The sequence below is a fragment of the Odocoileus virginianus genome, chromosome 11 (assembly GCF_023699985.2).
Source record: "Odocoileus virginianus isolate 20LAN1187 ecotype Illinois chromosome 11, Ovbor_1.2, whole genome shotgun sequence".
Lineage (NCBI taxonomy): Eukaryota > Metazoa > Chordata > Mammalia > Artiodactyla > Cervidae > Odocoileus > Odocoileus virginianus.
The window spans coordinates 55,818,932-55,842,266 of record NC_069684.1 but is presented as its reverse complement, the minus strand read 5'-3'; the positions used below and the strand labels follow the sequence as shown (position 1 = coordinate 55,842,266).

General features: G+C 36.7%; 1 protein-coding gene across 1 annotated transcript in view; it reads left to right on the top strand.

Moving 5' to 3' along the window:
- LYPLAL1 (lysophospholipase like 1) overlaps window positions 1-22,349 on the top strand; it is a 34,123-nt gene extending 11,774 nt beyond the window's left edge. The window contains exons 3-5 of the mRNA XM_020904153.2: window positions 6,153-6,322; window positions 19,499-19,614; window positions 20,407-22,349. Of these exons, the coding sequence (XP_020759812.1) occupies window positions 6,153-6,322; window positions 19,499-19,614; window positions 20,407-20,625 (505 nt within the window). The 3' untranslated portion in view covers window positions 20,626-22,349. The remainder of the gene's footprint in view (window positions 1-6,152; window positions 6,323-19,498; window positions 19,615-20,406) is intronic.
- Window positions 22,350-23,335: the final 986 nt, after the last annotated feature.

The following is a 23,335-nucleotide window of genomic DNA, read 5'->3' as shown; positions in this document are numbered from 1 at the left end:
GTCGTGCCTCTACTATTTTTCCACGTGAAGTGCATGTTTATATTTTTCAGTAAACTTATATTCTGGAACAAGGTTAGGCACTTTTGATTGAGGTTTAGCAGTAATGGCTCGTCTTCACTCCATCACTTAGGATTCATACCTGAAGCCTGATATTAGGAGATCTGTCTCCTGATAACAGTGGATCTGTACTGCAGGTACACTTCACTGGCAAGGAACTGTCCTAAAAGAATGCTATTTGGAAGAAGTAGTTTACTTCTCTGTAAGTATTTTAAGTATTAAGTATCTATTAGTGTGTTATTGGGCTTCCCCCATAGCTCAGATGGTAAAGAATCTGCCTGCAATGCAGGAGACCTGGGTTCGATTCCTGGGTTGGGAAGATCCCCTGGAGAAGGAAATGGCAACCCATTCCGGTATTCTTGCCTGGAGAATGCCATGGACAGAGGAACCTGGCAGGCTACAGTCCATGGGATTGTAAGAGTTAGACACGTGTTCTAAGTATGTTATTCCTTAGAAATACGTCCTTTTAAAAAAAATCAACAAAAGAAAAATTTGACCCTTTTCTAGAAATCACAGAATGGGTTTTTACAAGAATTAGAAGATATGCAGAGCAAAGCTCAATAATTTTAGGTATCTTTATTATTTCTCACTGACAAAAATTAATTGACATGCATCGTTCAACAAATACCTGTTCTTGGCAGTGGGGGTAATCACGGTGGAAAGGGGCATTCCGGGGAGAGGAAATGTCAGGTGCTAAGTCCTTGGGTCAGCAGTGAGGCGGTTCTGAGGCGAGCCGAGGCAAGTGTGACTGCAACCTAGGGAGTGGGGGGAGAGCAGTGAGATGAGGGCAGAGAGGGAGCCTCGGGCCTAGAGACAGCGTCTGGGAGGTTGCGAGTGGCCTTGCGATCTTATGACTCTCAGGGAACAAAGCTTGGTGACAAGCTGAGCGGCAACTTCTTTTCTTCTCATAGGCCTTGAACATCTATTCCAGCTTAATATTTTACCAGTGTGTAGTGGTTTGATTGATCGATTGATTGAGAAGCCACACATACGTTCTTTGCCAAATATACTTATTTATGGTAATAATGTCTGAGCTGTCTCATGCCAGCTAATGAAGTGATTTATTTGAGGAAGAAGGCGAATGAGTATACCATATGTGCCAGTTTGTTTAGCTGCTTTAAAAAACAATCTTACTTTCATGCTTTACTGAAAGACTTCTCTACCATCTTAGGAGAATTATGCATTCTTGATTGTTTTCTTAACAAAAAGATCTAAATTATTCTTTGTCTCATCACATTTTCCTTATTATCTCCCTTTGGACAGAATTAGTTTTGTTAGAGAACTGAGAGAACAAAAAGCTGCTAAATTGGTAAAACTTACATTCTGTGGAGCATATATCTCTAATTAAGGCACTGTCAAAGACAAAAAGTTAAGTGTCATTTTTTTCTATTAATGGCTGAGTTCCCAGAATGATTCATATTTTAGCCTATGATATCATCCTTATTTAAGTGCTTAGACAGACAAGTAAACACTTAAGAGAAATAGAATAAGATGAAAAAGGAAGTAGAAATAAGTCACAATCCAATTCAGGCTTTAGCCCGAGTGTTGTATTTTGTTTTCATTCAGAAGATCATTGCGGTTTTAGTGGCAATTTTATTGGTTTGGGATTTAATTTTGTCTAACGGTGGTATTAATGCTATATGGAAAGCACCTGCTTTCATTTTCTGAGTCCTGTTAAGAAAGTTAATCCTGAGAAGGGGGTTCTGGGAGGAGGGGTGGACGGAATGCTTTCTCTCCTTCTGATTCCAATTTATCTCCCTGTCTTGAGCCAAGCAGCTTCTGAAGTCAGAAGACCTACAGGAATGAGGGAGAATTAGGCTCTGCAGGAGGAGTCCCCATACAGAGCTGAGGCGGGATTTTATCTCGCCCACTGAGAGCCTAGGGGTTGATGCAGGAGAAGCCTTAGGTAAGGCCCAGAATGTGGCAGATCCTGGAAAGATCCTGCAAAAATCTTCATTCCTCCCAGATTCAGGTCATAAAATGTTAATTCCAAGGCAATAATGCAATATTAGTTAAAATCTCACAAAGGGCTTTTAAGGGGGATTGTTTGAAATAATTTTAAAATTTACTAAATATTGGATTACTATTTTTAAGAGAAAGAAGATGAGATACCTAAGAATAGGCAGGACAAGTCTGAGAGACACGTGGTGGTGATGGTAGGGAGGGGGGACCGCCTGACTCACCCTCAGAACTTACTCTAAAACCATCGTGGTGTCTCAGTGTGGTCCCAGCACAGGAGTAGATCAATAAATCAGTGGAACAAAATAGAGCCTTTCTCAACCAGAGTTCTTCCAGTGAGTGACAAAACAGAAGATGACTCGTCATTTTCTTGATTTTTGCCAAGGATAGAACTAGTACCGTTCTAGATGCTTTGGAGAGAAGTCCATTCATTATATGTAGTAAATGTATTAGACATCACGGTTTAGTTCTCTTATAGAACCTATGGCGAGAGAGACTAGATTCTTCAGAACTACAATATGGCAGAGGTAAATTCTCATAAAGGTGAATTTCACCTTTATGAGAAAAGGTGTTTTGTTTTTGTAGCAGTGCAGGCACAATTGGCACATAGGAGAGAAAATGAATTTCAACCCTTGGGTCATATCATGCAGGAAATAAATTCCAGAAAAATTCAAACCTTAGATGTAAAAATGAAAACAAAAATCTTAGAAGATAATCTTGGATTCTACATGTAATAGTGTATGAATTGCTCATACCTTAAATAAATCAGAATACCCAAAATTTTAGTTTAATTTAATTCAGTTTAATTTAAAATTATACCTCTCAGAGTATATCAACTGTGAAGTCTTTGATTTGGCTTAATAAAAGATACTTTATATACCTATGTCAATATGCAGAAATCTATTTGGAAAAAATACTTGAAATACAAATGAATAATATTTAGGTGAATAATATACAGATACACTTTGAAACTAGTGAGAAAAAATCAAAATTCCAATAGGAAAAAATAACCAATGATATGAATAAGTAATTCCTTCACATAGAGTTCTGAAAAGGCATCACTAATCTATAGTGGCTGCATTGGAAGTGAATAGGGTTTGCTTGCAAGTGGACAGGATGGAATTTTCTGAAGTAAAGAAAATATTCTGTGTATGATGGAAATACTTTGTCAGAAGTCTTTGAACTGTGTATTTAAAAGGTGTACATTTATATATGTAAATTATATCTCAGTAAAGTTGATTTTAAAGGTGTAGTTACTACCTTTCAGTGGTAATGTTTTAAAGTATGTTAACTATCGTAATTAGAGCCGTTGGGCAAAAACATGTTCTCTGACTTTTCTTGTAGAAAGGTGAATTTTTAGAACCTTCATGGAAGCAACTCTGAAACCTCTATTAAGATAAAATTATCAAATTATACCTCTCAGTCCAGTAGGCCTATTCCACAAACTCTGTTCCATAGAATAAAAATGTAAGTACGTAAAAACATGTACACAAATATGTTTAATGCAGAACTGTTTTTAGTGGCTAAAACTTGGGTACCAAGTAAATGCCCATTTGTAAGTGAGTAGCCAATTAAATTATGGAGCATCTTAATTATAAGATACTATATAGCTATTTAAAAAGATGGGTAAGAACTACATCACATGAAAGGGTTTCCATGAGGTGTTGTTAAAGGAGAAAAGTATAATGCACATAAGAAAACCAGATAGGCTTATTTCATTTTTGAAAAGCATATAGCACTGTTAAAAAACAAATTAATATAAAGAAACAACTTTTAATATATGTGCGGGAAAAACACTGAGGGATATATTCGAGAAGGTTGACATAGTTTACCTAGCGTGAAGGGCAAGATATGTGAGGGGGTGGGAGAGGAGAAGAGGAATAGAGAGATAAGCAACAAAAAAGCAGGACAGTCAGCATCAGAGCAGAACACATGCAGACGAAGTATCCCATGTTTGCACCATTTCATACATGTGCATAAATGAGGCCCCGATGGCTCAGTGGGTGAGGAGTCCACCTGCAATGCCGGAGACACAGGAGGTGCGGGTTGGATCCCTGGGAAGGAAATGGCAACCCACTCCTGTATTCTTGCCTGAAAAATGCCATGGGCAGGAGAGCCTGGTGGGCTACAGTCCATGGGGCTGCAGAGAGTCGGACACCACTTAAGTGAGTGAGCACAGCACAGCATAAACTAGGAAAGAATGTTAGGGTTTTATGTGCTGGCATATAGATACTGGTAATATACATTCACAGTGCAGAAAGTATGTTACAGAGTGAAGTTTATAACACAGTTATATTTTCGTAAATGAAAGAATCTCTTCAGATGAGTTCTTGTCAAGTCTGAGTCTGAGCAACTCTCTTGTTTCTAGATTTCTTTCACTTTCTCCGAGAAAGTTTCCAGAATATTTCTCTTGACTTTTAGGTTCCTCAAGTGGATATCCATTAATTTTGGAGAGTTAAGACTAAAACAGAGCAACAGTTGTATGGTTCTCCCATTCCCTTCTGCACCACACCATTGATAGTATTAATTGGATGTTCCCCACAGTCAGATTTGCATAGACTGTGGAGTTCTTTTGCTACCGTGGACGACAGAATGAAAATTGAATAGCTCTAGCTGCTTGGGTTTGCAGTTGATTCCACTTCGTTTTTCACTAAAGAATATGCAAGGAAGCACAATCAGGTCTCAGCTGGTGTCTTTTAGCCCTCCATTTTTTTGTTCTGGCTATACATTTTATGCTTTTATTTCACTGACTCTGGATGGTGAGAATATATAGCTAATTTGAGATGGGGCAAAGCAATAGAAGTGTTGATCTAGAAGAAACCCTGCATCTGTGGTCAGCATTGCTTTAGATTTCTTTCAAATTATAGTGTATACTTCTGTCACTGTTTGAATTTTCTGTGGCCTTCTTACTTAGAACATAAACCCATTTTTCGCTGTCTCATAAATAGAAAGCAAGATTTGCTAAGTGAAGAGCTGTGTTTTTCGTTCAACTATCCTGTTCCTCATCTTTGAGAAACCATTGGTTCTCCATGTGTGTCATACATATTTATATCTATATCTCCCCATAAACTTCTCTGTGTTTGCTACAGGAAACTGAAAGAGTGTTTCAGTTCCCTTAATTACATTTACCGACATAAGACTTGTCACCAGACCCCTTAACCCCATTGTAATTGATTAAAACAGAGTATTTGGAATACCTTGGGATACACATGCATGTGCATGCACGCACATGCACGCGTGCACACACACACATATACTTAAAAGAATCCAAAGCAAGATTCACTAATACTGTAGCCATCCTACCTGATATTTAAGTGTAAAGCTTCTTAAAATATCAATCTTGTTCAACAAGACATCCAGCTCTGGGTATCTTAGCACATAGAATGTTTTGTAAGTCCAGCAAAGCACTCAGTTTGAGACCCAAATTGAGTGTTGCAGACAGTGTTGGAATATCTGTATGAAGAGCACTGCCAGTGGATATTTGTATCCCATTAAATTCTTTCAAGGTTTCTGAGAAGGTTTAAAAATAAAATATCTCCAACTCCTGATTGAAAAAAAAACCTGAAGACCCCTATTCTAAAGATAATCTGCCTGGATGTGATCAAGAAACCTTTAAATTATTAACTCAGCCTTCAAACTTCTGTGCTACAAACTAACCATCATTCAAAAGCATTTTGGTGAATCATATTTTCTGCTCTTGAGGCCTGACTTTTTGCATGGACAGCCATTATTTATTTAGCTGTGAATACTTAAATATTGATCCTTACACTTAAAGATTAAAGTATATCAAGGCAGAAACTTAAAGAAGTCATAGACCCGATTAATTAATCATTTAAGTTGAGTGGAAAAAATAACATGCACACACACTATGCAAAATATAATTACTCTTTTTTCATTGGGAATTTCTGGTGAGTATGAAACTCAAAAGTTGGAGAGACTATGATGAACTGGCATTACTCAATGTTAATAGAACCAATGTAAGTATAGGAGAGTTAAGACGAGCATGGGAATGTCTTTAATATGAATTCTTTAACTTTTAAAACATGAAAGAAATGGTAATTAATTCAAAGCACTAATATTTTAGAAATTAAAAAGTTTTAATTTTTTTTTCTTTTTTCTCTTTTGGTTTTAAACAGGCCATATACTCCTTTGAAAGGAGGAATCTCCAATGTATGGTTTGACAGACTTAAAATATCAAATGACTGCCCAGAGCACCTTGAATCAATTGATGTAATGTGTCAGGTGCTTACAGATTTGATTGATGATGAAGTAAAAACTGGCATCAAGAAGAACAGAATTTTAGTAGGTAAGATTTTTAGATGTTAGCAATTTAAATATTTTGATCCACTTGTTTAATTCTATACTTTGGATTTTACTTGGAATGTTATTTGGAAGCACTTTGTATATCATATGAGACCTATTCATAGTTTCCCAGGTAGCGCAGTGGTTAAGAATCTACCTGCCAATGCAGGAGATGCAAAAGATGTGGGTTTCATTCCTAGTTGGGGAAGGTCCCCCGAAGGAGGAAATGGCAACCCACTCCAGTATTCTTCCCTGGGAAATTCCGTGAAAAGGGCTATAGTCTGGGCTTGCAAGAGTCGGACATGACTTAGTGACTAAACCACCACCATTGTGTTGTAAAGAAGTTTAGAATGCACTTTGAAATCCTGTACAGACAGGATTTGAGCAAACTAATAAACTGCCTTTGTGTTTATTGAAGTACTAAGCTATTCATTGAGTTAAGAAGCAGTGTGATATAATGGATGGAATCCATTCTTGTCTGTCTTGGCTTCAGTATTCACTTTCGTGAGTTAAAAGCAACTGGCCCTCCAGCCCAGTAACATCAGCCTGCTGGGCCTTTGTTTCCTCGTCGGTGTTAACTGTGTTTCTGTGTTTCACACCATGTCACAGATATGGATGTAGAATATTATAGGAGTGTTGTGAAGAACCCACTAAAGGGGTTCCAGTGCAATCTAAGGCATCATGAAACAGTTACAAGATAGAACTCAAGATATATGAGTGTATAACAGTCTGTCATTCGATCATTTAGCAAACATTTTCTAAGTACTGTGTGTCAGGCAATAAGTCGAATGCTCAAAGAGAAACAGGTAAATACAACAGGATCTATGTGCCCCAATTGCTTATAACCTAGAAGAGCCCATGAGGTACTTGTAATAACTGTCCTGCCAGCTAGCCTCGACAAGTTGTCCTAAAGCTATATAACTGGCTGCTCTTCAAAGGGAATGATCATGTATATTTATTTTTATTTCTCAGCACCCATTGCAATGCCTGGCACAGAACTGAACATTTATAATCAGTGGCATGATCTGATCAGTAAACTGATGATTTAAGTAATTGGAATTTAGATGAAGTCTATTAGGAGACAATTTAAGAAAGAAGTGCCAAAGACATCTGAGATTTTAAGATGTGCAAATAAAATTTTAACTATTGTAGTATGGATATCTAGATATAAAGAGTGATATGAATGGCAAATAAAACTAGAAAAAGTAGTGCTTGTTGTTGTCTGACTGGATGTTAGATTATTTTAGCAGAAAGTTTATTGTGTGACTGAAAATGCCTATTGATCTCATAGTTCGACTAACAGCTAGAAGAGCATGATGGCATAGTGACAAAAATGGTTCAAATCTGAAGTCCACCATTGCCCAGCTGGTTCATCACTTAATAACCTGCACTGATTTTCTGCTGCCTCATCTGTAAATTGGGAATAATGATACAGTATCTATTTTACTGGGAGACTGAGTGAGTGAGTGAAGTTAGTCAGTGGTGTCTGACTCTTTGTGACCCTATGGACTGTAGCCTACCAGGCTCCTCCATCCATGGGATTTTCCAGGCAAGAATACTGGAGTGGGTTGCCATTTGCTTCTCCAGGAGTTCTTCCCAACCCAGGAATTGAACCCGGGTCTCCTGCATTGCAGGCAGACTCCTTACCATCTGAACCATCAGGGAACTCCCTTACTAGAAGATGATGTCTGTCAAATACTTGGCTCATTTTACAATCTCAATAAATTCTTTCTGATTCCCCTTTTATCCTTTATTCTATAGGTAATTGAGGAGCAATGACTTAAGTATGTCTTTGAGTCATATAGTTAATCAGAACTATGCTTTAGGAAAATTAATCCTCAGAAGGGCTAAGAGAGGAGATAAAAAGTTGGGTATGGAAGAACAAGTTCCTGAATTTATGTTTATAGGATAGTAAGATCCTGAAGTAGTGTGATGACAGTGTGAATAAGTAGAAAATACACTTAGTACTCTTAATGTGCATGTGTTAAAGCATGTATCACATTGAATTGTAACTATTGATACTTACTGCTTGTCTCTTCTCCCATCCCTACTCCTTGCCCTTCCCCATATCCATCAGTTATTTCATCTTATTCATTTTTGAAAAGAGGCTATGTATGGATTGTTATAGGGTCAGAGAGTGGATAAGAATTGTGAATCTAGGTTTACTTCATTTTAAAGCCCATGATTCTTCTGTTTAACTGAACATTTGTATGAATATTTGTAAAACTCTTAATACATGCTGTCAAATTCCTTTGATGAAAACACTGCACCTGTTGATTCTTCTCCCACCTTTATTAGAATATCCATCTTATTATACCTTGCTGAATGATACTGTCTTGAAAAATCTTTGCTAAAAATAAGTCAGCTCTGTTCAGTCTCTCAGTCGTGTCCGACTGTTTGCAGACCCATGAATTGCAGCACGCCAGGCCTCCCAGTCCATCACCAACTCCTGGAGTTTACCCAAACTCATGTCCATCGAGTCGGTGATGCCACCCAGCCATCTCATCCTCTGTCTTCCCCTTCCCCTCCTGCCCCCAATCCCTCCCAGCATCAGGGTCTTTTCCAATGAGTCAGCTCTTCACATGAGGTGGCCAAAGTATAAAAATAAGTAAAAATTGGCAATTAATTTACACTTAATTTACTTTCCTTTTATTTCTGTTTGTTATGTTCTGACATGAGAAAGCTGTTTTTAGTTGTCTGTTTTTTTCCAAATAACTTCTCAGATTAAGAAGTTATTCTTCTAGAATTTGAGTAAATATTCAAATAGATTTTCTACTGACTTTTCCATAATGTTTTTTTAAATTTGTAATTCTTTGGTTCATCTAGAATTTATTTTAGTTTCTTTCTACTGTATCATGAAAGGTTTTAATTATTTTCTGAAGTACCAAGAAAACCTTGTTAAAAGATGATCTTATTTATTAAGCAGTCAGTAATGAGATCGCTATTTTATCATAGCTCCATTGAATTTTTAACAACAAATTTCATCTTAGAAGAGTTATAAACTACTAAATCATAAAATTTGCAATTTATTACAAAAATATATGTAATAGGAAATTTGTATGCACTTATATGAATATAAAATAATGGGGAAAGAGAAAAATTTATTTAGAATTTGTGAGGTGAGCCTATCAACTCCTGTAAAGCCTCTTTCATAGCTTGAGATGTGAAAGAGACACAGAAGTGTAGATTCAAGGTTGTTTGTCTTTGTTACCTATACTGTTAGTTACTTAACCATTCAATGAAAATAAATCTTTGAAGCATTTCTATACAGTTAAACATGTATATCAAAATATATGTGATTCTTGACCTTTATTAAAACACCTGTTATACTGCCTCCTTTTCATATGCTGGATTCTTCACATGGTTGGCTATTGATGCTTAGAGAAATGGCATTCTAGTCCTATCAGATTTTCTCTTGTAGTTATTATTATTTTTCTTTTTGTCTTTTATCTGACTGAACTCTCAATTCATTTGAAAATGCGGTACATGAGGCAATATCATTATGTATTTGAATGTTTGTACATGCATTTCCCAAGTTATAAATATCATAATTGCAAACACACTAATGCAGCTGACAGCAGTTTAACATGGTTAAGAACTTGGGCTGTGCACTCAAATTGCAAGTTTCTAATCCTAGATCCAGTGCCTATTTTTGTGGGTGTGTGAGTGTCCTTAACCTCTGGGCTTGGGTGATAATAAATAGTACTCATAGAGTTGTGATAATTCAATTAATTAATTCATGTGAAATGCTTGGAAACATGCCATGTGTGTGATGATGATGCTGTTGTTAGACACTCTCCCTGCCACCTCCCTGTCGTCTCTCCACACAGCAGGAAGGCTCTGCTGGACCCCGCTGCCCTTGGGAGACTCGCAAGGAGCTCAGTGTCCGTTCCCCACCAGCTGTTCTCTTTCCCTAATGGTATACATGCTGATTTTCATTGCTCATAGATTGTTTAAGATTTAAATGCTATTTTTAACATTTTAATCAAGGAGGTATTCAATGAGAAGTCAAAGAAAAGTGCATTTGAGATGCTGAGTCATTTTTATTAAAAGAACAATGCATTTGAGATGCAGGAAATACATATATGAACAACACAGGTTAGGTTGTATTTTTTAATGAATTCTAAGAGAAAAAACTTGAAAATTAAAGGATTAAAAAGGAAAACATGGAGATAATAAGTACAAAATTATTATCCATATTAATTTTGTTTAGTATGTGATAAAATTTCAGATTTAATATCACACTGTATCCTCATGGAACCCTTGTCTCTGAGATTGTGGTTTTAACCAGTATAGTTTTGTAAACAAAACTATTCTCTATATTTGAATAAATGGCAGCCCATTCTTTTTTTCTGGTTTTATTTTGATTAGTGATATTTTATTATATTAAACTTAGTTTAAAAACAATGTTTTCATGGTATATGATATACCCCTTTTCCAGTAGTTTACACAGCTTAGTCAGGTCAAAAATGATGCTTCTCATACTAAATTTAATTTCCAAATCATTCATAAAACTTTTAAGTGCTGGAGTACCAAAAAAGAAAAAAAAAATACTATCAAAAGCTTTACATTATAATGAGGGAGATAACAAAAGTAAAGTGTTTTATACAATCCAAGTATTATTGTAAAAGGATTTACGAGGTATATAGTGTGAACAGTGAGTAATGAACACATAAATTTGGAGGGGGAGCTGAGAACTGCTTAGAAGAGATCATTTCCAATTGAGTTTTAAAGAATGAATGAGAGTATGCCTGGTAAACAAGAAGGGAAACACATTCATGAAAGAAAACAAGCGACACCTTAAAATGTCTCAGGAGCTACTAGTTTTGTGTGCACTTCAGCTGCTGGGATTATTGAGTTGCATACAGAGAATGACTCAGTTGGATGAGCATTTTAAAAGGAGTACATTGCTTCGTTTGCTATTATTTTCTCCCATTCTGAGGGCTGTCTTTTCACCTTGCTTATAGTTTCCTTTGTTGTGCAAAAGCTTTTAGGTTTCATTAGGTCCCATTTGTTTATTTTTGCTTTTATTTCCAATATTCTGGGAGGTGGGTCATAGAGGATCCTGCTGTGATTTATGTCGGAGAGTGTTTTGCCTATGTTCTCCTCTAGGAGTTTTATAATTTCTGGTCTTATATTTAGGTCCTTAATCCATTTTGAGTTTATTTTTGTGTATGGTGTTAAAATGTGTTCTAGTTTCATTCTTTTACAAGTGGTTGCCCACCAGTTCCTTTATCCATGGGATTTCCCAAGCAAGAATGCTGGAGTGGATTGCCACTTCCTTTTCCAGGGGATCTTCCTAACTCAGGAATTGAACCCATGTCTCCTGCATTGGCAGGTGTGTTCTTTACCACTGAGCTTGGGGAAACTCAGTGATTTCTTTGTTTTGCCAAAAATTTACATGATTGCTTCAATATTTAAATACATATTTTTGTCAACATTATTTTTTAAATTTAGTGACTTGATTTAATACAAGTAGATTTAGTCCATCTTTTAAAATAATATAGAAGAGTCAGATTACATCAATAATATACATTGTTTCTCATTCTCAGTGACTATTCATAGAGTATTTACAATTTTCACTTATTCAAATCAATTTACTATTATTATAAAACGACTGTCAAAGTTGGCAGACCAATTTTGTTTCATACTAGCAATGAATGAGAGTTACTATTTACTCACTCATAATAACGTGTTTGTTGCAAGTTTTGTGGATGTAAATTTAATTAATTACATTTTATGGTGCTTTTTACTAGTGAAATTGAGCATCTATTATTGGCCATTTGAATTTCTTCCCCATGAATTCAAAACCTTTGCTTGTTTCTCATATTGGTTGTTTAAAGTTATTCTTACTTGATTTCTATAAGTTATTTATGCTTGCTGGCTGCTAATCCTTTGTATTAAATAGTTTACATGTATTCAAAATAATTTTATCAAAAAAAATAAAAGGAGTATGCTGACAGCACAGTGGAGGCGGAAGGCCAGGGGAAGAGGCAGTGGAGCCAGTAGAATGAGAGGCCAGTACATTGAGTGTCCAAGGCTGTAAGGTTACACTTGAGGACCCCGCGCTCAACTGCAGGTTTTAGCTGCAAAAATAAATTCTCCCTTTGCTTATTTTCATCAGTGGGAATATATTTCTTTCTTAATGGAAAGAATAAACTTCAATTCGATAGGAGGAGGATCTGGGCCAAATCTTTAAATGTGTTCCTTGGAGACACTCATGAATCCTCACCCTGTACATTAAGAATATCAGATATAAGAAAGAGTATTTTTATATATTTATACCACACATAATTCTTCAGAGTGTGTGGTAAAAATTAGGTGAAGCACAAGCAATAATTAGTGACTTTTAAATTGCTTTCTGAATTTGGCCTCATAGGTATTATTAAAACCTGGATTCAGATCCTGCATTCTGAGAAAATTTATTAAAAGTATAGTTTAACACTAAAAAGTATCTAAATTATACACATTTTCATACAGTATCTTTCTTGACCCTTCTGATAGGTAAATATAAAATGATTATTCACCCTTCAGATAAGAAAAAAGTAAAATTCAAAGAGATTACTGGCTAAAATGGAGTTGGGACTAGAACCCAGATCTATTGACTTAAGTCAGAAACTTTGTACCATGATGAGATTCCTTTTTTAGCCACTAGGTGGTGATAATTTGTTGTTAAGAGAAAATTGACATAATTTAGGTTTAATTTTGATCTAGGATGTATAGAATCTGACAAATGATAATGACCAGATTATAAGAATTTTGATAATATAAGTGTATTAGCAGAATTGAAGCATGGATAATCATGTGCTTCTGGAATTACACCTAAATATTTTACTTGGATGCTCTCAATACCCATTATGAGGAAAGCGGTTAAGGGCATAATGGTCAGTTAATGCAACTGAATGTTATGTAACCAGTATATACTATATATACACATTTAGAACGCACTTGGTATATTTAGTGTGTGCTCAATGAATTAAAAAAATAAGTATAGAATGTCATAACTCTGTTTAAAGACATTCAAATCAGTATTACAAGAAAGTAAGATATAAAATTGTACATATAGAGTGAGTTTAACTACTAAAATAAAATTTTAAAACATGTCAGAATTGTATATGAGTCGTGAGATTTTGAGTAACCCATTTTCTTTATGTTTGTATGATGGAAATACTTTACTCAGTGGGCATATATTAGCATATTAATTTTAAGAAAGATTTAAAATTAAAATGAAGAGATGGTTGCAGTTACCAAGATGAAACCTAGCTCCACAATTTGCAGGCTTACTTTCCTGACATTACATATGTTTCTTCTGAAGATTTTAGAGTAAAACTGGAAAGTGATAGCATCTTTCTACCTTCTTTCAACATATATATGTCTTAAATAACTTGAGTTTCTTTAACAACAATTATCAAAACTTTTAAGACTTGGGATTGCTGTTTTAATAGCTTTCCATAGAACATGATTAATATTTTATTTATCCTATAAACTTTATACAAGAGAAAATATACAAATATGGTTGGCATAATTTATATGTTCCCAAATTTTTTAAACTTTATCACAGTTCAGTCTGAAGAATAATTATATATAAATCAAATGGAAAAATTGTTGAAATTTGAATGTAGGGTGGATTTTATTGCATTTTAAAAATCCTATTCAACTGATGATAAACTTGAATTGTAAGTTCCTCACCCTTTTTCCCCCAACTTTCTTTTCAGATAGATTAGCTTGGTTTTCCCAGTGTAGTTTTTATACATTGTTACTGTTTTATTTCATTTAAAGAGTTCATAAAAGCTAGGTTTATTATTTTTTTAACATGTTTTATTCAGCCTGTTAATCTTAAATGTATGTTGAAATGTTAACTCCTGACATTTTAATACTTTGCCAGCAACTATAAATATACATTGTAAGTATTACCTACAATGAGTTTACTATTTGGTATTTACTCATTGAACAGTATATTTTATATTGCATTTTAGACACTTACATGGAAATTGAATTCAAATAACTAGTCCTTTGTGTTAAATTTTCTTCTATTAGAAGAAAAAAATACATAAAGTCCCTTTTCACACTGATGTCCACAATGTTAAAGGTGACTGTATCGTCAGAGGTCACGGTGAGGAATTGCAGACTACCTCACAGGATTATAAATGGATAAGGGACTTAGATTGAATCTTAAAATAATAATTTTCAGTGAGTACATCTTTCTTCATTATAAATTACGAGAATTGAACTTGAGGTTAAATGTCTTCTGGATTCCTTTGTTCATAATGACATTTCATATGTGGGAAAGTGTTTTCTTTTTAGTTTTTGTTGTTCCTGTTAGATTGGACCCATCAAGGAACTCTGAATCACATGAAGTGATTAGATTGCCCTAGTCAATAAAAATGAAGTGATGGGCTGGGTGCATTTAATGTGTAAAATTTTCTCAGTAGTGTGCTTTTATTATAGTTTTTAAATATATTTTTGCTTACCAACCTATTTTTGTTCGCATTTTGTCTTTGTATGATTTTTTTAAGATCTTTACCACATTAGAGGTAAATCACAATATCTCCAGTTCAGTTCAGTCGCTCAGTAGTGTCTGACTCTTTGCGACCCCATGAATCGCAGCATGCCAGGCCTCCTGTCCATCACCAACTCCCAGAGTTTATTCAGACTCATGCCCATCGAGTCGGTGATGCCATCTAGACATCTCATCCTCTGGTGTCCCCTTCTCCTCCTGCCCCCAACCCCTCCCAGCATCAGGGTCTTTCCAGTGAGTCAACTCTTTGCATGAGGTAGCCAAAGCACTGGGGTTTCAGCTTCAGCATCAGTCCTTCCAATGAACACCCAGGACTGATCTCCTTTAGGATGGACTGGCTGGATCTCCTTGCAGTCCAAGGGACTCTCAAGAGTCTTCTCCAACACCACAGTTCAAAAGCATCAATTTTTCGGCTCTCAGCTTTCTTCACAGTCCAACTCTCACATCTATACATGACCACTGGAAAAACCATAGCCTTGACCAGAGAGACCGTTGTTGGCAAAGTAATGTCTCTGCTTTTTAATATGCTATCTAGGTTGGTCATAACTTTCCTTCCAAGGAGTAAGCGTCTTTTAATTTCATGGCTGCAATCACCATCTGCAGTGACTTTGGAGCCCCCAAAAATAAAGTCTGACACTGTTTCCACTGTCTCCCCATCTATTTCCCATGAGGTGATGGGACCAGATGCCATGATCTTAGTTTTCTGAATGTTGAGCTTTAAGCCAACTTTTTCACTCTCCTCTTTCACTTTCATCAAGAGGCTTTTTAGTTCCTCTTCACTTTCTGCCATAAGGGTGGTGTCATCTGCATATCTGAGGTTATTGATATCTCTCCCGGCAATCTTGATTCCAGCTTGTGCTTCTTCCAGCCCAGCATTTCTCATGATGTACTCTGCATATAAGTTAAATAAGCAGGGTGAAAATATAGATCCTTGACGTACTCCTTTTCCTATTTGGAACCAGTCTGTTATTCCATGTCCAGTTCTAACTGTTGCTTCCTGACCTGCATCCAAGTTTCTCAAGAGGCAGGTCAGGTGGTCTGGTATTCCCATCTCTTTCAGAATTTTCCACAGTTTATTGTGATCCACACAGTCGAAGGCTTTGGCATAGTCAATAAAGCAGAAATAGATGTTTTTCTGGAACCCTCTTGCTTTTTCGATGATCCAGCGGATATTGCAATTTGATATTTGGTTCCTCTGCCTATTCTAAAACCAGCTTGAACATCTGGAAGTTCACGGTTCATGTATTGCTGAAGCCTGGCTTGGAGAATTTTGAGCATTACTTTACTAGCATGTGAGATGAGTGCAATTGTGCAGTAGTTTGAGCATTCTTTGGGATTGCCTTTCTTAGGGATTGGAATGAAAACTGACCTTTTCCAGTCCTGTGGCCACTGATGAGTTTTCCTAATTTGCTGGCATATTGAGTGCAGCACTTTCACAGCAGCATCTTTCAGGTTTTGAACTAGCTCAACTGGAATTCCATCACATCCACTAGCTTTGTTTGTAGTGATGCTTTCTAAGGCCCACTTGACTTCACATTCAAGGATGTCTGGCTCTAGGTGAATGATCACACCATTGTGATTATCTGGGTCATGAAGATCTTTTTTGTACAGTTCTTCTGTGTATTCTTGCCACCTCTTCTTGATATCTTCTGCTTCTGTTATATCCATACCATTTCTGTCCTTTATTGAACCTGTCTTTGCATGAAATGTTCCCTTTGTTCCCTTGGTATCTCTAATTTTCTTGAAGAGATCTCTAGTCTTTCCCATTCTGTTGTTTTCCTCTATTTCTTTGCATTGATCACTGAGGAAGGCTTTCTTATCTCTCCTGACTGTTCTTTGCAATTCTGCATACAGATGGAAATATCTTTCCTTCTCTACTTTGCTTTTCGCTTCTCTTCTTTTCACAGCTATTTGTAGGTCTCCTCAGACAACCATTTTGCCTTTTTGCATTTCTTTTCCATGGGGATGGTCTTGATCCCTGTCTCCTGTACAGTGTCACCAACCTCCATCCATAGTTCATCAGGCTCTCTGTCTATCAGATCTAGTCCCTTAAATTGATTTCTCACTTCCACTATATAGTCATAAGGGATTTGATTTAGGTCATACCTGAATGGTCTAGTGGTTTTCCTTACTTTCTTCAGTTTACGTCTGAATTTGGCAATAAGGAGTTCATGATCTGAGTCACAGTCAGCTCCTGGTCTTGTTTTTGCTGACTGTATAGAGCTTCTCCATCTTTGGCTGCAAAGAATATAATCAATCTGATTTCGGTTGGCCATCTGGTAATGTTCGTGTATAGAGTCTCTGTTGGTTGTTGGAAGAGGGTGTTTGCTCTGACTTGGCAAAACTCTATTAGCCTTTACCCTGCTTCATTCTGTACTCCAAGGCCAAATTTGCCTGTTACTCCAGGTGTTTCTTGACTTCCTACTTTTGCATTCCAGTCCCCTGTAATAAAAAGGACATCTTTTTTGGGTGTTAGTTCTAAAAGGTCTTGTAGGTCTTCATAGAATCATTCAACTTCAGCTTCTTCAATGTTACCGGTTGGGGCATAGGCTTGGATTACCGTGATATTGAATGGTTTGCCTTGGAAACAGAGATCATTCTGTTGTTTTTTAGATTGCATCCAAGTACTGCACTTCGGACTCTTGTTGACCATGATGGCTACTCCATTTCTTCTAAGGGATTCCTACCCACAGTAGTAGATTTAATGATCATCTGAGTTAAATTCACCCATTCCAGTCCATTTTAGTTCACTGATTCCTGGAATGTCGACATTCACTCTTGTCATCTCCTATTTGACCACTTCCGATTTGCCTTGATCCATAGACCTATCATTACAGGTTCCTATGCAATATTGCTCTTTACAGCATCGGACCTTGCTTCTATCACCAGTCACATCCACAACTGGGTATTGTTTTTGCTTTGGCTCCATCCCTTCATTCTTTCTGGAGTTATTTCTCCACTGAGCTCCAGTAGGATATTGGGCACCTACTGACCTGGGGAGTTCATCCTTCAGTGTCCTATCATTTTGCCTTCTCATACTGTTCATGGGGTTCTCCAGGCAAGAATACTGAAGTGGTTTGCCATTCCCTTCTCCAGTGGCCCACATTCTGTCAGACCTCTCCACCATGACCTGACCATCTTGGGTGGCCCCACACGGCATGGCTTAGTCTCATTGAGTTAGACAAGACTGTGGTCCTGTGATCAGATTGGCTAGTTTTCTGTGACTGGTTTTAGTGTGCCTGCCCTCTGATGCCCTCTCACAACACCTACCGTCTTATTGGGTTTCTCTTACCTTGGACGAGGGGTATCTCTTCACGGCTGCTCCAGCACAGTGCAGCCGCTGCTCCTTACCTTGGACGAGGGTATCTTCTCACGGCCGCCCCTCCTGACCTTGAACGTGGAGTAGCTCCTCTCAGCCCTCCTGCGCCCCGCAGCAGCTGCTCCTTGGAGGTGGGGTAGCTCCACTCAGCCGCTGCCCCTGACCTCAGGTGTGTCTTAATTATCTCAGCTACCTTATTTTCTTAATAAAACATTAATTTCATTTTTGCTCAATTTGTGAATTTTTGAAGCTTTTTTTCCAGTCATTGGTATGCAGCTTAGTTTATCTAGAACTTCATTGTCCTCTCGGATAGCCCCTAGCCACGTGAGTATTTAAACTCAAAATTTAACTAGGTAAAATTAAATTAACATTTAGTTCCTCAGTCACACTAGTCACATTCAATATTTTGCTTAGGTACTTTTGGCAAAAGTATTGTTTACACTTTTTAATTTCTCCAAAAATAAAAACTGTGTTCTTTCAGGCTTGCTCTCTATAACATGCGGATTTCTTTTAAATCATGAGATGTGTCTTTTAATTCTCAGTCAAGCTGGGGAATAACACACCACATCTCTTAAGTTAGGCCACCCTCTCTGCTGTGTCGTGACGTGTCCCCATCTCCACATTTTGTGATGTGTCTCTTTTCTCCTCGAACAGAAGGATCCATGTATTTTAATTTGCATATCTCCAGTGACTAGTGTCACTCCAGTGACAGTGATTGGCTCATAAAAGACAATAAAATTTTGTTCAGTGAATTTTTTCCAAGCTTTTTTAAAAGTACATATAAGTATATATGTTTTAATTATACCATCACAAGTTAGTTTCCAAAATAATATGATAATATAAAGATGTTTTAATTAGCTCACCAAATTTTTGATCATCCTTCCTAATTCAAAGATCACTAAGCATCTGTTATATGAAAAACTCTAGCTTATAGTTTGGCAACTAAGACAAAAAGGTGCATGTTATTAATTGTAGTATGAGTACTTCTATAAGTATAAACAAAATATAAGTAGACATTACACGTTTAAGTAAATAACACTTGTGTTATGACTCATATATTTTGAATTATGATAAATATTTTTACTTGATGACCAAGCTTTATTTCTTAGTACAATTCTAGTTCCTTTTATAGCAAATTATTTTACTAGTGATGATGTAGTTGGAATAGTATTATTTACTCGTGGCAGGTCTTTTTCCATAAGATCTAAAGTAGACTAAATTTTTCTTTTGCATTGTATCACTTTTAGGTCTCCAGATATTTATGGAAGATTGGCATAGCTATATCTTGTTCCAAATTTTCATTATTCTGATTTTACTGATAAGTGAATTTTTGCTTCTTTTAGGAGGATTTTCTATGGGAGGGTGCATGGCAATGCATTTAGCATATAGAAATCATCAAGATGTGGCAGGAGTATTTGCTCTTTCCAGTTTTCTGAATAAAGCATCTGCTGTTTACCAGGTAAGTTTCAGATTTAAAAAGCAAAACAGAAGGAAAAAAATGAGACATACACACATTGAAAGTAAAATGACATTGATAATTACACAATAACGGTTGCTTCACAGAGCATTCCTGGGAATTCATGGGCAAATTAGCTATATTGATTAATTCCAGCTGGTCATTCTTGTTTAGGAAATGCCTTGTACAAACAATATTGTTAATCAAAGTCTCAAAGGGGAAAGGATAAAAAATACGTATATAATGTATATGAGTCCTGTCTACATATTAAAAACATAGATAATTATAGCTCGGTTTGCTAATTATGACTTAATCAAACCAAAGAATAAGTTACATAGCTGACACCTATTTCGCAGCATTATTCCTAATTTATGAATGGAATATAACAGTGATTCAGCCTCATTACCAGGAATAGAACCAGCAGGTACAGAAATGAGAACAAGAATGCCATTTTTCCCTTGTTTTCCTCCCTCTCTCCACTCTTTGCGAAAAGGGTTGTCTTCCCAAGACACAGGGTTTCTTCAGGAAGTGCTCTGACTGTTTTGAAACAGCCCTCTATGGAGTGAGTGCAGGTCCCACACAACTGCAGCTCCTGTAGTGCCATCAGCCAGCTAGGCTCCTGAGCCTAGGCCATCAGTATTTACCTTGGGCATCGCCGCCACTACCACTTTTTCCCCTTTAGATATTGAAGCTTTGCTTAAACTGAGATGTTTCTGCCCTCCCTGACTTCCAAGAGTATATACTGTTCTTAAATGAATTTCTTAAACTTCTCCATGTTTATATCCTCTTCTCTAGGCTCTTCAGAAAAGTGACGGTGTTCTTCCTGAATTATTTCAGTGTCATGGTACTGCAGATGAGTTAGTTCTTCATTCTTGGGGTGAAGAGACAAATTCAATGTTAAAATCTCTGGGAGTGAGCACGAAGTTTCATAGTTTTCCAGGTGTTTACCATGAGTTAAGTAAAGTGGAACTAGAGAAACTAAAGTCATGGATTCTTACAAAGCTACCGGACTAAGTCAAGATTGATGAGTTAATATACAAGTAGTGTCTTTATCAACAGTTTATTGACTTACTTTTTTTTAACATACTGAGCACCGTGGGGAGTAGTGTGATCTTACTAATGGTAAACATTAATTTAGGCAAACATTGGTGTATTGTCAAATTCTTTTTAAATATTTGGAGGCCTTGTAAATAATTGAATATTGAAATTTTACAATAATTAAACTAGCTTAACAGCAATGAGAAATCATTAAACGATTTTAGCATGGTATTATTTTCATTATCATTTTCTTTAAATTGCCTTTTTAAAGTTTATGTATTCACATTTATTTTATTTTTGAAAGAATAAAATTAGTGCGTGTATGCTCAGTCGATCAGTTGTGTCCAGCTTTTGTCATGCTTATGGGATTCTCCAAGCAAGAATACTGGAGCAAGTTGCCATTTCTTCCTCCAGGGGATCTTCCCAACCCAGGGATCAAACCCATAGCTCCTGCGTTGGCAGGCAGATTTTTTTACCACTGAGCCAACAGGGAAGCCCAAATAACATTGGACCCCATGTTTACAAAGTGGTTTCCCATTATCTCACCTGATCATCACTAGAGCTTGATGAAGTTAGCAGAACCAGTTGTTACTGGTATTTGATAATAGTGATAGAAGGAATACAGACTTTCCCAGAGCCTCAAGAGTGAAGACTAAAATCCAGGCTTTCTGGTCCCAGCAGAGCTCCTGTTCTCTGAACCCAGACTGCTGCTCTGCTCCAACCCTAGGGTTCCAGTTGCTCTCCGGACCCTAGTCAGTACTCCGTATGGTCTGTCTTTTAAAAAAATTTTGTCCATTCTAGTGGGTATATCGTCTAACACTTTGTGTTTTTAATTTGCTTTTTCTTAAAATAATTTTTATATGCTCATTTGCAATCTATATAAAGTCTTTGATGATATCTTTATTCATATCTTTCGTGTGTATTTTATTAGGCTGTTTTTCTTATTGTATTGTAAGAGCTGTTTATATATGCTGGATAAAAATCCTTTGATAAATAGATGTTTTACCAATATTTTCTTAATCCATGGCTTGCCTTATTTTCTTTAGAGTGTAATTCAAAGAACAGAAGTTTTTAATTTGATGAAGTCCAGTTTATTCATTTTTTTAAATTTATAATCTGTGCTTTTGAAGTCCTATTTAGCCAATCTTAAGAAAGCCAAGGTCACTAAAATTTTCTCATATTTTCTTCAACTAAAATACTCCTTTAGTGCTATAAATCTTCCAAGTTTTATATTAGAAGCATCCCACGATTTTTATATTTTGTGTTTTCACTTTCAGGTCAAATCTTTCTAAATTCCCTTTTGATTTCTTCTTTAACCTTTGGGTTGTTTAAAATTGTGTTATTTTGTTTCAATATACTGGCAATTTTCTAAAGATCTTTGCTGTTGATTTCTAATGTATGGTTAAGAAGTATTCTTTTCATGAATTGAAACCTTTTAAATTTATTGTGACTTTTTTTATAGCCCAGAATATGTTTCACCCTAGATAATATACATGTTTCAATGCTGTTCGGACCTGGTGCACTGGGAAGACCCAGAGAGATCCGGTGGAGAAGGAGGTGGGAGGGGGGATCGGGATGGGGAATACATGTATATCCATGGCTGATTCATGTCAATGTAAGACAAAAACCACTACAATATTGTAAAGTAATTAGCCTCCAACTAATAAAAAATTTAAAAAAAAAAAGACTTTGCAGCAGAATATGGTCTGTCTTGGTGTTTTGTGTACCCCTGAAAACAGTACATGCTGCTCATGTTAGGTGGCATACATATCAGTCAGGGCAAGTTGGTTGATATTTTTGTTCAAATATACTGTACCCTTACCTATTTTCTGCCTCTTTATTTTATAAATTATTGTGAGAGGAGGATTGAAAGTTCGAACTGTAACTGTGAATTTGTTTCACTTGGCAATTCCTTCAGGTTTTGCTTTATGTATTTTGAGACTGTGTTATTAAATGCATAAACATGTAAGACGATTATGTTCCTCTGATGAATTGGCCTCTTTTTCTTTATGAAATGATAATCTTTATCCCTGATAGATTTTTTGGGGGGGAGGGGGCTCTGAAATACTCACTGTGTGGTATTGTTATAGCCCCTCTAGCTTCCTTTAGACCCGCGCTGATACTGGATTGTGAGGTTGCACACACTGACTGGTGGGAACTCAGACCTTTCCAGCCCTCTCTGAGCCTCAGCGATGTTCCTTTTAGGTGGCTCTTATTTTCTTACACATATCTGGTGGTGAACACTCTGCTAAAGATTTGAGAGGGCCTTCTGCAGAACCCTGGCACTCTTGCAACTCTCTAATCCTCTGTTCTGTAACTCTAAGCCTCTCGATCTTCTGGACTCCCTCAGCTCCCTCTGAGTCTCCTCTCCACGCTGTGGCCTAAAAAACTCTTCACACAATAAGCTGGGCACTTAAACCTTCCTAAAAGGTGACCATCCTGTAATACCAGTGCCCAGTATCTGAAAATACAGATGTGGCCCAGCTTAGTTGTTTCAGGCCAAAAACTAAACCTGGTCCCTCTTGTTCCATCTTGGCTATCTTAAGCAGAAGTCCCTTATTCTCCTTTTATTTGAAGCTATAAACTATAAATTTGAAGAGGGAGGGATTGAGGAAGAAACAGAAGGAGAGAAGAAGAGAGACTGAGACTTAAAAGTCCATAATGCCCTCAGAGAAGACTCTGCAGT